The following is an 18,688-nucleotide window of genomic DNA, read 5'->3' as shown; positions in this document are numbered from 1 at the left end:
ATCTCAGAGGTGGTGTTTGCAACAGACTGCTCCCAGTTGGTGAAGATGGTGTCTACACCAACAGAATGACCGGCGTTCACTACTCACATGAGAAGTTTCTACGATGTAAGGAATACTTTCCCACTTTCACTATTCAGCATATTCCAAAGGCACAAAACACAAAGGCGGATAAGCTAGCACGAGGTGCTAGGATTCAGCCTTCTGCTATGGTTTATGTTGACTCCGTTCCTCCGAGATGGTTCTCGGCCCAGGAATCTACTTAGTTTAGTTTGTAGTTATTATAAATATTTTAAAAACTATTCTAAGCTCAGTTATTTCTAAAATTATTTATTAAAAATTAGTAACTTTAAAAAATAATTATTGATAAACTTCAATTAGAAAAATAAGATTTTACCAGTTGAAGACTTGGTAAACCAAAATATTTTTGTCCAGTTTTGGTTCAGCTTAGGTTCATTCAACATTTTTGTATTTTTTTGTGGTTGGCATAAATGTGGGAATAACATTGATTGACCAAAAAAATGTTGACCGAGTAATATGGCAAGTGTAAAAAAATTAAAAGGAAATTCATTTATAAGACTTATTCTTAGGTTCACCCCCTAGGGTGAATTTCTAGGTTCACCAACTAATAGAATCTTGTTCTTTTAAAAAAGGAACAAAATATTGTAAAGTTATATTTTGTTTTTAAAATAAAAAGGTAAAAAAATAAATAAAAAATAGTAGTAGTTAAAAAATATTATTTTTAAAAAGACTATTTTTAACGTCGTCAACAAAACACTAAACCATAAACCCTAAATTCTAAACCATAAACCCTTGGATAAACTCTAAACCCTTGGATAAATCCTAAATTCGAATTCTAAAACATAAAACACTAAAATATACAAAGGTTTAGGGTTTAGTGTTTTAATGTTTAGTGTTTTTTATTTAGAGTTTATGATTTATCTAAGGGTTTAAGATTTAGGGTTTAGTGTTTTGCAGGCGGACGTTAAAAAATATTTAATTTTTTTTTTAATAACTACTATTATTTTATTTATTTATTTTACCTTTTTATTTTAAAAACATAATATAACTTGATAATATTTTGTTTTTTTTTTCTAAAAAAGATCAAATATGAAATAACGAAATCCTATTGGTTGGTGAACCTAGAATAACCCAGAAGAGGATTTACTTGTGTAGCCATATACATATGTTGACTTTTAAAATCATCCCATTGGAATGTAGAATATACGTTTCTTTCTTAATAAAATCGTAGAATATGTTGACTTTTTTCTTGGATTCCCTATTCTCCTTATAAACCTATCTATTAAGTGAAAGAGAGAAGAGGATTTACTTGTGTAGGTTCAGACTAATGGTGAAAGTTCATATAGCTTTGACATCGGTTTGATGGTTTTCCTTTTGTTTGTTTGGTTCTCAATTATTTTTGATGTAGCAAGCTGATTATTTTTTGTGATTTTTTTCAATGTTTACCAAAAAAACTGTTATTCAACATTAACAAAATTTGTATATAATATAAAAGGATGCAAAATCGCTGTTAAAGATTAAAACATTACCCACAAACTAATAAGCTATAGCATTCAAGAATATACTGTGTTTCTTGTTCGTTGATAAGGCTTAACCTCATTCTTTCCCTACTTAACTTTCACGGGAATAATTTACAGAAAACGTTCATATTTTATCTGTGATTGATTATGCAGAACATTGTTGTCATTTCATATGATTAGTTAGATAATATGATGACCAAATATCAGGTCAAACCAGAGGTATGAGATTCATTCAGATAATATGGTGACCAAAAATATATATAAATGTACCTGTAGCGAATGTTAGAATCTTACTCAAACCAGAGATATGAGATTCATTCAGGTAAACTTATTGACAAGTTAACCAGCCACAATAACCCTACAACAATATCACAAGCTTAACAACTAGAATCATGGTCTACTTACTCTTCTAGATCTGAGCAACTAGGGAGAAGACTGGGTTTTCAGATAGGATGTGGACAGAAAGCTGCAAAGATCTTTGAGATATTAAGACACGGTTCATTTTGTTTCTTGATGATGTTTGGGAGAAAGTTGATCTTGGTAAGTGTTCTAAATCAGTTACTTTCCATACAAGAAATCGAGTATTTACATGGTTTATTTGTAACACAAGTTATTCATTTATTTTATATACGGAGAAAGAGGGAGTTCCACCACCTAATGCACATAATCGATCCAAGGTTGTGTTGACAACATGTACCGAAGAAGTTTGTAAGGAGATGAGAGAAAAGACGAAGATCAAAGTGGATAAATTGGTGTGGGGGAGAGCTTAGGATATGTTTGAGAGGATACTTTGAAGAGCCAGCTACCCAGAGGTTGCAGTCAGGTGCGATGTTTGTCCTCTTGAGTAACTCTCTCCTCATTTCTCAGGTCTAAATTTTTTATATTTATCGAACCTTTTATATTTGATAATTATTCTAAACCAAGAATTCAAAATCTATACATAATTAGAATCATTATGACGGGGATAAGTACAAGATTTTGTACATCATGTAATTCAGGTCAAACTTATTATTCAATATATCAATTATGCAAGTTAATTAAGATGTTAAATTTATTATTATTATTATTATTATTATTATTATTATTATTATTATTATTATTATTATTATTATTATTATTCTACAACAATGTTGTGATCTTTGTCTTTGTCTTCCTCTTGGTTGTATTATTTGTCCTTGTCATCGTCTTCGCTATCACTTTTAAGGGAGCTAAGGTTCGTAGCATCCTTTTCAGCAACAACTTCATAATCAAAAGAAGGGAGTAAAGGAGCACCAATGTGATCAGCATTAGATTCATGAGATGTGATATCAGCAGACTCTTCCGTAGGAATATCAGCAGTGCCTTTTTTACCTGTAAAAAACAACAATATTATTATGCGGAGAATCAAAACTGAAAGCAAATTCGAGACACTAGAAATCTATTACATTCTTGAGGAGGCAGATCAATGTCCAACGGCTGATGAGGAAGATTGTTGTTGGATATCATCATCGTTCCATGGGCGCCACCTGAACTTTCCACCATCTCCTGAGTCGCGTCATTCGGGATTGGACTCGGAGGGATAATCTTGAAACATAAGTTACACAAAGACAATAAACATTTAGTTTTATCATATATTAAAATATATATAACGTGTAGAGATCAAAATTAAACTTATTAAACACATTGTTACTTACCTGTGAAGAAGAATTAGTGAACATATTTGGAGATTGCAAAGATGGAGAGAGACTACTGAATCCTGGAGATGTTACGCTAATAGGAAAATGAACAAGATTCTGGTTCCCGAAAGAATTAGCAAATCGGCTGATGCCTTCCATATTGAGCGGTGGAATATCTCTTCCTATCCTTGCAGACACTCTTTCAACGATACCACCAGATCTTCGTTCAGACTGAGGAGTTGTTAAGCTGGTTCCAGACGACGTCTCGCTGATCGGTTTTGTACCATTGTCGTTTGCATTATGATCACTCATTTTCGTTGGGGAGAAAACCTTGAAATATTAACAAAAACCGCATAAAAACAAAAATATCGTTGAAAACAGAATAACTATTTTGAATTCAAATAATGTAATGTAAAGGTTGTATAATTTGGGAGATTTTAAACAAAGTAATGAATAATTTATTTATAGTAAAGGAGAAACCGTTTTCTTCAAATGAAACTAGGTAATGTGTGTGATGAATAGAAGGGAGGTGGCCTTCTTATAGTAAACATCAACCATTTCGTTTTGGTAATAGTTTTATGTGGTCAAACTTTCCTAAATGGTAACAATTTCATGTGGTCAAACTTTGGTCATCCAAAAGTCAGCAATTTCTTAAGAGGTTTTAATTAACATTTACATCTTTTTCAGTTTTTATGAAAGGTGTATACTTCAGTCCGGTTTTATCAAAACAATACCGTAAGCTAAGCATGCGGGTTTGGTTAATTCAGAATAATTCAGTATGGTAGTTCATTTTCGGGTTAGTTCGGTTCAACATACATATTACCGAATTATCCAGAAATAGAGTTTGGTACAGTATTCGGTTAATTCGGTTTTAAAAAGCCTAGCAAAATGTTTTATTACAGTTAGATATCGGTTTAATTTTTTTATAATTTCATACAAATTTGGTTTTTTATTCAAAAAGAGTTAGTATAGTTATAATTCTTTTAAGAAGAAAACCAAAGTAACCGATTGTCGAACCAAACTGAAATGAAACCGAAGTTTTTTAGAAAACCTACAATATCAAACCAAACTTCTTGACGACCTAACCAAAATTTTGGTTTGGTTTGGGAAGTTTGCTTTGGTTCAAAATCTAAGGCATACCATAAACTAACTATATTGTGAAAAAAATTGTTTGTTTTTTCCCGTATTTTATTTATACCAAAAGAAATAAAAATATTTTCTGGTTAAAAATAATTAACTTCAGTAATATATACTATTATTTTTTCAATACAACAAAAATTAATAAGTATTCTTAAGACGTATATGTTCGTATGTGTGGGCAAACCACCTTGTTAATTAGTATTTGATTATTGTAAGATTATAACAATGTTTAAAATATGTTTTAGAACATGATTTGGTTTATATCTGCTTTATAATAAAATTTATAAATATGTGTTTATTATAAATTATTTAATCATTGGTTGTACAAAAGTTGTATAATAAAACTAGCTAGAAGATATATCAATATCACAATTTAAACTAGATAGTCATCACCATGAACTGCATTAATTAATGGTTTTAAATCCTTCATATTAACTGAAGATACACTTTAATTAGTATTAAATCATGGTATGTTCCTTATAATAAAAAAACAAAAATGATTGCTAGATACATGAAGTATTGACAACCATATGACTAATCATATAGACTAAACTAATGTATATCTACCTACATTAAGTATATGTTATGCATGGTAGCATCCCCCAACTTAATGATGTTATGTAGTTAACATCACGAGTTTAATTTCAACAATCTAAAAAATGATATGGACGTCTGAGACATTAACCACGTTTAATTCTTCCATTCATCAATTAAAATTTGACTCACCTGATTGTAAATTAACTAACTTCCCTGATTTTTCCTTTTGTCGTAATGAGTTAGATTTTTGTCGGATGGATCAGATTTTAATTGATCAACGGGAGAATTAAACTTAGTTAATTTCTCCGACTTCGACACCATTTTTTGCATTAATAAAATTAAACTTGTGATGTTAAATACATAACATCATTAAATTGAGGGATGTTATTTCAGATAGCTAGCTATCATTTTTTCTAATAAAAATTAATCACAAATATAGCATATTTATACTATAAATTACCGTAATGTTAAATTTATTAGTATTTTCAAAATAAAAGTCAGATATATTTTAATATATATTAAATCACGAATATAACATATTTAGGTTTTGTAATCAGCATTTAAGGCTTCTTCAAGCTTTTGAAAGCTTGCTTTTTATTCCTTCACTTTAAGTAAGATCACATGTTATTACTTACTATTTTAAATGATTTTAATAAAAATATACTATATGTACATCTTGTTAATTTTTTTATTATGTTTTTAGTTTGTAGTTATTATAAATATTTTAAAAACTGTTCTAAGCCCAGTTATTTCTAAAATTATTTATTAAAAATTTGTAACTTTAACAAATAATTATTGATAAACTTCAATTAGAAAAATAAGATTTTACCAGTTGACAACTTGGTAAACCAAAATATTTTTGTTCAGTTTTGGTTCAGCTTAGGTTCATTCAACATTTTTGTATTTTTTAGTGGTTGGCATAAATGTGGGAATAACATTCATTGACCAAAAAAATGTTGACCGAGTGATAAGGCAAGTGCAAAAAAAAATTAAAAGGAATTTTTTTATAAGACTTATTTTTAGGTTCATCTCCTAAGGTGAACCTCTAGGTTCACCAACTAATAGAATCTTATTATTTCATATTCCATATCTTTAAAAAAAAAGTGTTGTCATGTTATATTATGTTCTTAAAATAAAAAGGTAAAAAAATAAATAAAAATAGTAGGAGTTAAAATTTTTTTTTTTTTTAAACTATTTTTAACGTCGTCAACAAAAAACTAAACCATAAACCCTAAATTTTAAACCCTAAACCCTTGGGTAAACCCTAAACCCTTAGATAAATCTTAAATTCTAAATCAAAAACATTAAACACTAAACATTCGAGGGTTTAGGGATTAGTGTCTAGTATTTTAATGTTTAATGTTTTTTATTTAGAGTTTATGATTTATCCAAGGGTTTAGGATTTAGTGTTTTGCTGACGACGTTAAAAAATATTTTTTTTTAAATGTTTTTTATTATCAACTATTATTTTTATTTTTATTTTTTTACTTTTTTATTTTAAAAACATAATATAACTTGATAATATTTTGTTTCCTTTTCTAAAAAATATCAAATATGAAATAACGAAATCCTATTGGTTGGTAAACCTAGAGGTTCACCCTAGGGGGTGAACCGAAGAATAACTCAAACATACAAGAGTTTAGGGTTTAGTGCTTAGTGTTTTAATGTTTAGTGTTTTTTATTTAGAGTTTATGATTTATCCAAGGGTTTAGGATTTAAGGTTTAGTGTTTTGCTGGCGGACGTTAAAAAATATTTAAATTTTTTTTTTAATAACTACTATTATTTTTTTTTTACCTTTTTATTTTAAAAACATAATATAACTTGATAATATTTTGTTTCTTTTTCTAAAAAATATCAAATATGAAATAATGAAATCCTATTGGTTGGTGAACCTAGAGGTTCACCTTAGAGGTTCACCCCTAGGGTGAACCGAAGAATAACTCAGAAGAGGATTTACTTGTGTAGCCATATACATATGTCCAAAACATTAATCATCCCATTGGAATGTAGAATATACGTTTCTTTCTTAATAAAATCGTAGAATATGTTGACTTTTTTCTTGGATTCCCTATTTTCCTTATAAACCTATCTATCAAGTGAAAGAAAGAAGAGGATTTACTTGTGTAGGTTCAGACTAATGGTGAAAGTTCTTATAGCTTTGACATCGGTTTGATGGTTTTCCTTTTGCTTGTTTGGTTCTCAATTATTTTTGATGTAGCAAGCTGATTATTTTTTTGTGATTTTTTCAATGTTTACCAAAAAAACTGTTATTCAACATTAACAAAATTTGCATATAATATAAGAGGATGCAAAATCGCTGTTAAAGATTAAAACATTACCCACAAACTAATAAGCTATACCGTTCAAGAATATACTTTGTTTCTTGTTCGTTGATAAGGTTTAACCTCATTCTTTCCCTACTTAACTTCCACGGGAATAATTTACAGAAAACGTTCATATTTATCTGTGATTGATTATGCAGAACATTGTTGTCATTTCATATGATTAGTTAGATAATATGGTGACCAAATATCTGGTCAAACCAGAGATATGAGATTCATTCAGATAATATGGTGACCAAATATATATATATATAAATGTACCTGTAGCGAATGTTAGAATCTTACTCAAACCAGAGATATGAGATTCATTCAGGAAAACTTATTGACAAGTTAACCAGCCACAATAACCCTACAACAATATCACAAGCTTAACAACTAGAATCATGGTCTACTTACTCTTCTAGATCTGACCAACTAGGGAGAAGACTGGGTTTTCAGATAGGATGTGGACAGAAAGCTGCAAAGATCTTTGAAATATTAAGACACGATTCATTTTTTTTCTTGATGATGTTTGGGAGAAAGTTGATCTTGGTAAGTGTTCTAAATCAGTTACTTTCCATACAAGAAATCGAGTATTTATATGGTTTATTTGTAACACAAGTTATTCATTTATTTTATATACGGTGAAAGCTGGAGTTCCACCTCCTAATGCACAGAATCGATCCAAGGTTGTGTTCACAACATGTACCGAAGAAGTTTGTAAGGAGATGAGAGAAAAAACGAAGATCAAAGTGAATAAATTGGTGTGGGAGAGAGCTTAGGATATGTTTGAGAGAATACTTTGAAGAGCCAGCTACCCAGAGGTTGCAGTCAGGTGCGATGTTCGTCCTCTTGAGTAACTCTCTCCTCATTTCTCAGGTCTAAATTTCTTATATTTATCGAACCTTTTATATTTGATAATTATTCTAAACCAAGAATTCAAAATCTATACAAAATTAGAATCATTATGACGGGGATAAGTACAAGATTTTGTACATCGTGTAATTCAGGTCAAACTTATTATTCAATATATCAATTATGCAATTTAATTAAGATGTTAAATTTATTATTGTTAAATCTTCTATATATTATTTGAGAAGCACTACAACTTCTTTTGTATCCACATGTCATCGTTATAATGATTCTTAGAATCATTAAAGAAATATGTTGGTCCATCTAATTATATAATAAGTTTTTTATTAAACAAAAACAATAAATTCATCATTAATGTACTTTATTATTTCCTTAAATAAAATTTACGTAATTGCCTAATGTGGCTAAAGTATATACGGTAATTCACTACAAGAAAACAGGGGGATTCTGATGGCCGAAATCGTCGGAAATTCGTCGGAATCGGTCTATTCCGACGAATTTCCGACGAACCCGTCCGTCGGTATCGTTTCGTCGGAAAAAAAAAATTCGTCGGAATTTCGTCAGAAATTCCGACGACTTTCTGACGAATACCGAGAAACGTCATTCTGACGAACTTCCGACGATATTACGATGCGGCTACACGAGACCAGAGTTCATCGGAAAACTACAATTCCGACGAACGTAGTTCCTCGGTTTATTCCGACGAACTTTGGGCGTCGGAATTTACCGACGGACATCGGTCGTCGGAATATACCGACGAACCACGTTCGTCGGTATATTCCGACGGAAATGAGTTTGTCGGTAAATTCCGACGGATATATGTCCGTCGGTATATTCCGACGACCGTTGTCCGTCGGTATATACCCTTTTTTTTTTACAAATTAATTTTGCATTTTTATATATTTTTTGATATTAATAAATTTAAAAAATTGGAAATTTAAAACTAATAATATTATAAAATTTAAATTCATAAAAACCGAAATAGGAAAAAAACATTCATAAAGTTTAAAATTCATACAAACCGAAATAGAAAAAAAAAACATTCCGAAAGTTTTATAAAGCCGAAATAAACTAAGATGAACTCGAAGACATCAAACGATCTAGCTTCTGCATAATCTCGGTGTTGAACTTCTTCTGGGATGCCAACTCAGCAAGGATAGTGGCATTCTCCGAACGGATAGTGGCATTCTCCGAAAGGATAGTGGTGTTCTGCTCCTCCAATGCCCCAATCCGTTCATCTTTGTCATGTAGCTCCTCGAGAATCATGGGATCGGCATACGGAGCTTGCGAAGAAGATGCCGGATACGAAGAAGCACGACGGGCCAACCCAACTAAACGGCCTCCTTTCCTTTTAGGAACCGCCTACAAAAATATTTAAAGTAAGTAAATATGGACAAGTAAGTAATCGACATTATAAAAAAAATATATTAATAAAAAAAATTACCTTTTCAACCATCTCATTTATTTGCAATAGAGACAGGTTGGTTGAAGCTCCCGTGGAGTCGCCGTCATCAGAGAGAGGCTGAGATTGAGAAACTATCTCAGCTTCCACCAAATCAACTACACCTCTGATCACGGGGTCCTGAATTTGACCCGTCGTCTTGTTAGTGTGAGCCACCTTAATGAGTTGGAGACGATCAACGGGATTACCGTCATTTGCTTCGATCTAAAAAAACCGCCATTATTAGCCAAAAAATATATAAAATATTTATTTAAAAAATATAAAGATAAATAATAATAAAAAACTTACAAGTTCATCCTCCTTAGTAGACATGGAGCAAGCGCCGAGGTTGTGCACATACATACCTTTCCCGCCACGATCGCTCTTCCGGTTCCTGGAGTTCCTAGAAGACGTCTCTGCAGTGTCTTCCCTCTCCCAATGAGCTATCAACTGCTCCCACACCCCCCCCGTTGATGAACCGTGGCTTCTTGTTCTTCTGCCAAACTGTCTTCCACGCGTTTATCTGCTTTGTGTAAGAGTCCATGGCCTTTTCGTTGAATTTCTTACGGACTGTTTCCGTAAGATCGGAGTGCCAGTTGAACTCTTGCTACAAAACAAACACAATTTAATAAGTAAATATATGTAAAAAAATGTAAAAACTTAAAAAAAAATGAAGGGTTACTATACCGCAAACTGACGAAACCACAACTCTCGTTCGTCGGAAGGGATCACACTCCACTTTGGATATCCAAAACGGAGCATGGAGTACATCATCTGGTTGATGCTCCGGCTAATGCCATTTTTCGACTTGGTGAACCTTTAAAAAAAAATACAAGTTAGCAAGTTAATTAAAGCAAAAAATATAACGGTACAAATAAAAAAAAATACTAACCAAGTGCTATGGCCTCGTCGTGGGTTGAGTTGGAGAAACGGGAGATGCTCTCGACCTGGTTGTTGAACCAATAGATGAACCGGCATGACCCCCGGATCCTGTTGAGCAGCAGCGTGAGGGGCAGCGTGAGGGGCAGAGGGAGCTGGAGCGGGAATATATGCGGGAACCGAGTCATGAGACGATACCGATGCACGGGAACCGCTCACCGAACTACGTCGAAGACGGGCTGCGGGGCGGGCTTCATCCTCGGCCCTAAAAAAAAAAAATTAACCCATCAAACATATTTTCATTTATATATTTACAAAAGGTTTTATAAACGTTTTAAAAAAAACTATTAAACCTTTTTATATATATATATATATATATATATGTATACAAAATTATAAAAAATTTATAAATATAGAAAAATGTTGTTAAAAATTTATAAATGAAGAAAAATGTTGTTAAATATTTATATTTTAAAAAAAAAATGTTGTTAAATATTTATTAGTGGAAACTTAAAAAAAAATATAAAAAATTTTAAAATTTTAAAATTTTTACTATACATGATTTACATATATATATATATATATATATATATGTATACAAAATTATAAAAAATTTATAAATATAGAAAAATGTTGTTAAAATTTATAAATTAAGAAAAATGGTGTTAAATATTTATATTTTTTTCAAAAAAACGTTTTTAAAAATCAAAAAACGTTTTTAAAAATCAAAAAACGTTTTTAAAAATCAAAAAACGTTTTTAAAAATCAAAAAACGTTTTTAAAAATAAAAAAAAACGTTTTAAAAAATCAAAAAACGTTTTTAAAAATCAAAAAATGTTCCAAAAAAAACTAAAACAACAATCCTAACTTATATATCCTAAACTATCCATTCAATCCTAAAATGTTCAATCAAACAACCTAAAATCCGAGATCAACTTCCAAAACCCTAAACAATTGAAAAAAAAAGGTTTGGGATGATTCTTACATGATTTGGGGTTTGGGGAAGAGATAGGAGGGTGAGGAGAGGATTCGCCGGTGAAGAGAGGCCGGAATCGCCGGAGAGTCGCCGAAATCGCCGAAATCGCCGGAGAGTTTTGAGAGAGAGAGAGGCCGCGGAGATAACGAAGAAGAAAGGAGAAGGGTTTTTATTTCCGTGGATTCCGACGGACACGGGTTCGTCGGTATTCCGTCGGTATATTTAAAATATACCAAATGCCGATTCGCGAAAATTTTCAAGCGGTTTGGTTCTCCCGGGCTAATTGAAATTCCGACGGAACGTGTCCGTCAGTATTTTCCGACGGACACATTCCGTCGGTATATTCCGACGGAATTCCGACGACTTAGTGTTTAGGGTGTTCTTTTCAAGTTTCTAAATGCAAAATCCAAACCTTTGATAATATATATAGTATTTGCATAAAGATTTAACAATAAAAATGTTTTATAACACGATTTTACACAACAATATTTTTTGTAGTGTAAGCTTATATAAATATGATTGTATAAGTACATAATGTTAAGATGAGATGTTATGAAAACAATGATATGCATACATAAATATTTTAATGAGTTGTTATATTTGAACGGTTGCGATCTAATACTATACTAAACACTTATTATGTGTTATTTTCATAGTTTTGGCATCTAAATTTATAGATTTTTATGATTGAAACTTTATTGAAAAACATGTCGTCGGTATTTCATCAGAAAATACCGACGACATTCCGACGAACTCGACAAGTTCGTCGGAATGTCGTCGGTATTTTCCGACGAAATACCGACGACTTTCCAATTTTCAATGAAACCCGTTGTCGTCGCTATGTCGTCGGTATATTGCGAGGGATTTCCGACGGACCATTAAAAAAAAAAAAAAAAAAAAAAAAACTAATCAGAATCTTCTGAATCTTCATCAAACTCCCCAACCTCGGCTTCCGGCTCTGAATGTACGACAGCATCATGTCCAAACACAGTCAAATTCTCAACGAGTTGAACATTTTCCAAATCTTCAACTGCCTGGGCGTTGCTGGTAGACTCTGGTTGCAATGGTTCATCATCATCAGAAGTTCCATCCACTCGTCCTCTTGGGTTGATTTGCGTTACAGTAACCCATGGATCGTCTCTGTACGTCACCCGAGGGTAACTGATGTAGCACACCTATACATATCAATTATACAAAGTATTAGTTCAATATATAACATTAATTAATTATATTGGTAAAAAATTATGAATATATTGACATACCTGATCAGCTTGCGAACCAAGAATGAAGGGATCATAATATTGAAGTTTCCGCCGCGAATGAACTGATGTAACACCAAACGCATCAATCTTCACTCCTCTATCTGGGGTGGTGTCATACCAATCACAATAGAATACTACACAACGCAATCCAACCATTCCAGGAAATTGGATTTCCAATATTTCTTTTATGTTGCCGTAGTAGACATCGTCACCAGAAGAAGATGAAACACCAGCATCATATGTTGTCTTAGAATGACCTTTCCTTGTGAATGCATATCCTCGCGTACAAAATTTAGGATATGATTTGACCACATAGTTTGGTCCCTGCACAAATTCGCGTATCCAATCATCGAACACAAGACCTCTGGCCAAACCATCATTCACCTATAAAAAAAAACATATATGCAAAATTAATTAGTTTATATATATTAAATTTAAACTAATCATTTGCATAGGGTAATAGGATATATGACTCACATAACTACGAAGCCACGCAGCAAATCCGTTATCTCTAAGTTGTCGAAGCTCATCTTCTGTTGCATGCCTGTGAGTCATACGCAACTCCGCCATATATACACTATATACAAAAATATTATCAATATGAAATAAATTTATTGAATATTAATCTAACAATAAATGAATAAATATTTTTACCTCTCATATTGTAGAACATCTTCACAGTTGGTGAGCAAATATGTTTGCAAATGAGCGTTCTCAGTGTCCGTAAGTCTCCGCTTCGTGAATTTTCCACTAAGTCGTCCTATTTCCTTGAACATGCTTGGGACAGTAACATGATATGTTGCTCTCTCTCCCCTCTATCATCATGTCGAGCAGGTCTTCGGTGTTTTGTTTGCACTTCTGGTGGAAAATAATTTTCAGCAAAGATTGCAGTTTCTTCATTGATCACATGTGCCACTATAGATCCTTCCACTCTGCTTTGATTTTTGACCATCTTCTTCAGATGATGCATATAACGCTCAAAAATATACATCCATCTGTACTGCACAGGACCACCAAGTTCCAATTCTCTTGCGAGATGAATAGCAAGATGTTCCATTACATCAAAGAATGATGGAGGAAATATCTTCTCAAGGTTGCACATGCTGACTGGTGCGTTTGTCTTCAAATTATTAATACCCTCTTCAGTCAATACTCTGCTGCATAAGTCAAGGAAAAAAACACTAATCCCTGCAATTGCTTCATGAACATTACGTGGCAATAATGCTGAAAAGGCAAACGGAAGGAGGCGCTGCATAATTACATGACAATCATGACTCTTCAAGCCAGTAAACTTTCCTTCGCTTCTATCAACGCAGTTCCCCAAATTTGATGCATATCCGTCAGGAAATTTCACTTTCTCTGTAATCCAATCAAAGAACTCTTCTTTTCTAGCACCATCTAGCCGATAAATGGGAAAAGGGGCCGTACCGTTCTCATCAACGTGAAGTTCAGAACGATCACAAATATCGACTAAATCCAACCTTGACTTCAAATTATCCTTCGTTTTACCTTGGATGTTAAGGACTGTGTTCATCAGATTATCGAAGAAGTTCTTCTCAATATGCATGACATCTAAATTATGCCGCAATAGATGACTCTCCCAATATGGTAGATCCCAGAAAATACTCTTTTTGTGCCAGTTATGTAGCTCTCCAACCGCATTGACTCGAATGTTTTCATGTCCACCTACATCTGGCGTCCTTTCTGCATCAAAATACCTAAACTGCTTCAACAAATCTTTCCCACTAACTTCCTCAGGTGGACCATCAAACACCTGCTTGTTCTTCGTAAACGAAGTCTTACTCCTGCGGTATGGATGATCAGGTGGTAGAAATCGTCTGTGACAGTCAAACCAACACGTTTTCCTTCCGTTCTTTAGTTGGAAAGCATCTGTGTCATCTTGACAATATGGACATGATAGCTTCCCATGTGTTGTCCATCCAGATAACATACCATATGCTGGAAAGTCACTTATTGTCCACATAAGTACTGCCCGCATCTGAAAGTTTTCTTTGCGCGAAACATCGTATGTCTCAAAACCATGCGCCCATAGTTGTTGCAACTCATATATTAGTGGTTGAAGAAACACATCTAGTGATCTTTTAGGATGATCTGGCCCGGGGACTAGAATTGAGAGAAACAAAAACTCTCGTCGCATGCACAAGCTCGGCCGTAAGTTGTACGGTGTCACAATAACTGGCCATAGAGAATACTGCCTTCCATGCTTTCCAAATGGGCTGAAACCATCAGTAGATAATCCAAGATAAACATTTCTTCTCTCTTCCGCAAATTCTGGATATGTTGACTGGAAATGTTTCCAAGCCTTTGCATCTGAAGGATGTCTAATCTCACCATTTGTGGAATGCTCTGCATGCCATCTCATTGCTTTTGCTGTGCGCTCACACTGATACAACCTCTTCAATCTTTCCGTCAAAGGCAAATACCACATTCTTTTGAATGGGATCGGAACTCTTCCCCTCGTCTCCTGATAACGAGGTTTCCCACAAAATTTGCATACATTCCGTGTCTCATCCGCTCTCCAGTAGATCATGCAGTTGTCAATACATACATCTATCACTTCATACGGTAGTTGAAGACCTGCAACAAGTTTCTGAACCTCGTAGTATGAACCCGGTGCAAGGTTATCCTCAGGTAGAATACCTTTGACAAAATCAGTAATCGCATCCATACATTCTTCAGCCAAATTATAGTCTGTCTTAATACCCATTAATCTAGTTGCAGATGATAAGACTGAATGACCATCTCTACAATTTTGATACAAAGGTTGTTTTCCTGCATCCAACATGTCAAAAAATCTCCTAGACTCGGGGTTTGGTTCTTCCCCTCTATAATGATCATGTACCATCTGCTCAGTACCTACACCATAATCTATATCCGTTCTAGATTCTTCTAACCTAATATCAGGCTGAGGTTCACTAACAGGCTGAGGTTCGCTAGTACTACCATATTCATAACCAGTTTCCCCATGAAGGTACCAAACTTTATAATTACGTGAAAACCCTTTCATATACAAATGAGTCCAAACATCAAATTCTTTTATAACCTTATTATTATTGCAAGAAGAGCAGGGACATCTTAACATACCACTTTTTGCATCCGGTTGCTGTTGAACAAGCCTCATGAATTCTCCAATCCCTTGAACGTATTCTTCCGTAAGCAAATTGGTGTTCGGATCCAAATGAGGTTTATCCATCCACGAACGATAATAAACTTCTGAAGACATGATTTTCACGGAATTGTTATGACTAAAGAGAATGAAGAGAGAATGAAGTGTGAATGAGTTGAATGAGGAGGGGTTGTATTTATAGGAAATTGCTTACGGACCTCCGACGACTTTCCGACGAAATTCCGACGGATGTAAAGCAGTCCGTCGGAATTCCGTCGGAGTTGTCCAATCCCAAACGGCTATACAACGGTCATATATATTTGTCGGCAACGGTCACATAGTTCGTCGGAATTCCGTCGGAAAATACCGACGGAATTCCGACGTCTTGCTCTTAATCGGAATGTCGTCGGAAATTCGTCGGAATATACCGACGAACTTCCGACGACTACAACGGTTACATTTTTTATCAGAATGTCGTCGAAAAGTCGTCGGAAAATTCCGACGACCCATATTTCGTCGGAATTCCGTCGGAAATGGCCGACGGAATTCCGACGACTTAATTTTTTTGGATTTCGTCGGAAAGTTGTCAATATTCCGTCACAAATGTCCGACGACCTTGGTATCCGTCGGAACCTCCGTCGGAATTCGGTGTGTTTTCTTGTAGTGATTAATGATTTTGAATAATAAAGATTTGATAAAAAATAGTGTATCTTCTATCATATTTTTTTAATTTTAAACTATTAAATAAATTAAACAACCAAAATAACCATATAATAAAAATTAGATTTTTATGTATATGTTATATTTTAAATTTTTACACACGGCTATAAATTACTAAAACTGTTAAAAGTCTCACATTCAAATTTTATGATCTATGGTTTAAAATTTTTGTTATGATAAAATACAAATGATTACAAAAATTAAATAAGTAAAAAGTCTAATTTAATTAATTATTAAGATCAATATATATATATATATATATATCGCTTTAAATTAAACTATAAACCATATAAAATACAATATTTTAGTTTCTAAATTTACTTTGAATAATTTTTTTGATAAAAGTTTTGAACGATCATTGACAACTTATTTTTTTTAAAAATTATAAATTACTAAAACTATTAATCCCACAATGAAAATTTTGTTATAAAAAAAAACTATATGAGTAGAAATCATCCTTTAATAGACATTAATATTAAAAATATACTAATATATATTATCTATGTTAGTATCATTTAAATTTAATAACATATCCTATCAAATATAAAAAAAAATATTTTTTGGATTAATAAAATTGATTTATATGTTCACACCAATTTAATTATATATCTAATAGTTACTGACTTTTAATTATTTAATATATATATATATTATTTCATAATATGTAAAAGTATTTAATACATAAACTAATTTATATATATAATGTTGATCCCGCGCAAGGCGCGGATCTTAACCTAGTTTATTATTATTATTATTATTAGTATTATTATTATTATTATTCTACAACAATGTTATGATCTTTGTCTTTTTCTTCCTCTTGGTTGTATTATTCGTTCTTGTCATCGTCTTCGCTAGCCAGCTACCCAGAGTTTGCAGTCAGGTGCGATGTTCGTCCTCTTGAGTAACTCTCTCCTCATTTCTCAGGTCTAAATTTCTTATATTTATCGAACCTTTTATATTTGATAATTATTCTAAACCAAGAATTGAAAATCTATACATAATTAGAATCATTATGACGGGATAAGTACAAGATTTTGTACATCATGTAATTCAGGTCAAACTTATTATTCAATATATCAATTATGCAATTTAATTAAGATGTTAAATTTATTATTGTTAATATTATTATTATTATTATTATTGTTATTATTATTATTGTTATTCTACAACAATGTTGTGATCTTTGTCTTTGTCTTCCTCTTGGTTGTATTATTTGTCCTTGTCATCGTCTTCGCTACCACTTTTAAGGGAGCTGATGTTCGTAGCATCCTTTTCAGCAACAACTTCAGAATTAAAAGAAGGGAGTAAAGGAGCACCAATGGGATCAGCATTAGATTCATGAGATGTGATATCAACAGACTCTTCCGTTGGAATATCAGTAGTGCCTTTTTTACCTGTAAAAAACAACAATATTATTATGCGGAGAATCAAAACTGAAAGCAAATTCGAGACACTAGAAATCTATTACATCCTTGAGGAGGCAGATCAATGTCCAACGGCTGATGAGGAAGATTGTTGTTGGATATCATCATCGTTGCATGGGCACCACCTGAATTTTCCACCATCTCCTGAGTCGCGTCATTCGGGATTGGACTCGGAGGGATAATCTTGAAACATAAGTTACACAAAGACAATAAACATTTAGTTTTATCATATATTAATATATATAACGTGTAGAGATCAATATTAAACTTATTAAACACATTGTTACTTACCTGTGAAGAAGAGTTAGTGAACATATTTGGAGATTGCAAAGATGGAGAGAGACTACTGAATCCTGGAGATGTTACGCTAATAGGAAAATGAACAAGATTCTGGTTCCCGAAAGAATTAGCAAATCGGCTGATGCCTTCCATATTGAGCGGTGGAATATCTCTTCCTATCCTTGCAGACACTCTTTCAACGATACCACCAGATCTTCGTTCAGACTGAGGAGTTGTTAAGCTGGTTCCAGACGACGTCTCGCTGATCGGTTTTGTACCATTGTCGTTTGAATTATGATCACTCATTTTCGTTGCGGAGAAAACCCTGAAATATTAACAAAAACCGCATAAAAACAAAAAGATCATTGAAAACAGAAAAACTATTTGGAATTCAAATAATGTAATGTAAAGGTTGTATAATTTCGGAGATTCTAAACAAAGTAATGAATAATTTATTTATAGATGTAAAGGAGAAACCGTTTTCTTCAAATGAAACTAGGTAATGTGTGTGATGA

The 18,688-nt window shown here is 32.9% G+C and overlaps 2 protein-coding genes across 2 annotated transcripts; both read right to left on the bottom strand.

The window, feature by feature from the left end:
* Nucleotides 1–2,703: 2,703 nt before the first annotated feature.
* Nucleotides 2,704–3,505, bottom strand: LOC125583373 (probable WRKY transcription factor 10). Its single transcript, XM_048750222.1, has 3 exons — nucleotides 3,212–3,505; nucleotides 2,963–3,101; nucleotides 2,704–2,888 (listed from the first exon to the last, which is right to left on the bottom strand). Exons 1-3 carry the CDS (start codon nucleotides 3,503–3,505, stop codon nucleotides 2,704–2,706), a joined length of 618 nt encoding a protein of 205 aa, XP_048606179.1.
* A 14,174-nt stretch (nucleotides 3,506–17,679) lies between these two features.
* LOC125583372 (probable WRKY transcription factor 10) lies at nucleotides 17,680–18,479 on the bottom strand. Its single transcript, XM_048750221.1, has 3 exons — nucleotides 18,186–18,479; nucleotides 17,939–18,077; nucleotides 17,680–17,864 (listed from the first exon to the last, which is right to left on the bottom strand). The coding sequence occupies exons 1-3, from the start codon at nucleotides 18,477–18,479 to the stop codon at nucleotides 17,680–17,682; spliced, it is 618 nt and encodes a 205-aa protein (XP_048606178.1).
* Between the last annotated feature and the right edge of the window lie 209 nt (nucleotides 18,480–18,688).

This window comes from Brassica napus, chromosome C3, assembly GCF_020379485.1.
Source record: "Brassica napus cultivar Da-Ae chromosome C3, Da-Ae, whole genome shotgun sequence".
Classification (NCBI taxonomy): Eukaryota; Viridiplantae; Streptophyta; class Magnoliopsida; order Brassicales; family Brassicaceae; genus Brassica; species Brassica napus.
The sequence above is the reverse complement of the archived record's forward strand: the minus strand, read 5'-3'. Positions and strand labels throughout refer to the sequence as shown.

What these genes read in the sequence shown, in the direction of transcription:
- LOC125583372 (XM_048750221.1), bottom strand. Translation starts at nt 18,479, where the DNA reads ATGAGTGATCATAATTCAAACGACAATGGTACAAAACCGATCAGCGAG. An exon ending in TCACTAACTCTTCTTCACAG is followed by an intron (nt 18,078 to 18,185) that starts GTAAGTAACAAT and finishes TTATGTTTCAAG; the next exon opens with ATTATCCCTCCGAGTCCAAT. An exon ending in TGATCTGCCTCCTCAAGGAT is followed by an intron (nt 17,865 to 17,938) that starts GTAATAGATTTC and finishes TGTTTTTTACAG; the next exon opens with GTAAAAAAGGCACTACTGAT.
- LOC125583373 (XM_048750222.1), bottom strand. Translation starts at nt 3,505, where the DNA reads ATGAGTGATCATAATGCAAACGACAATGGTACAAAACCGATCAGCGAG. An exon ending in TCACTAATTCTTCTTCACAG is followed by an intron (nt 3,102 to 3,211) that starts GTAAGTAACAAT and finishes TTATGTTTCAAG; the next exon opens with ATTATCCCTCCGAGTCCAAT. An exon ending in TGATCTGCCTCCTCAAGAAT is followed by an intron (nt 2,889 to 2,962) that starts GTAATAGATTTC and finishes TGTTTTTTACAG; the next exon opens with GTAAAAAAGGCACTGCTGAT.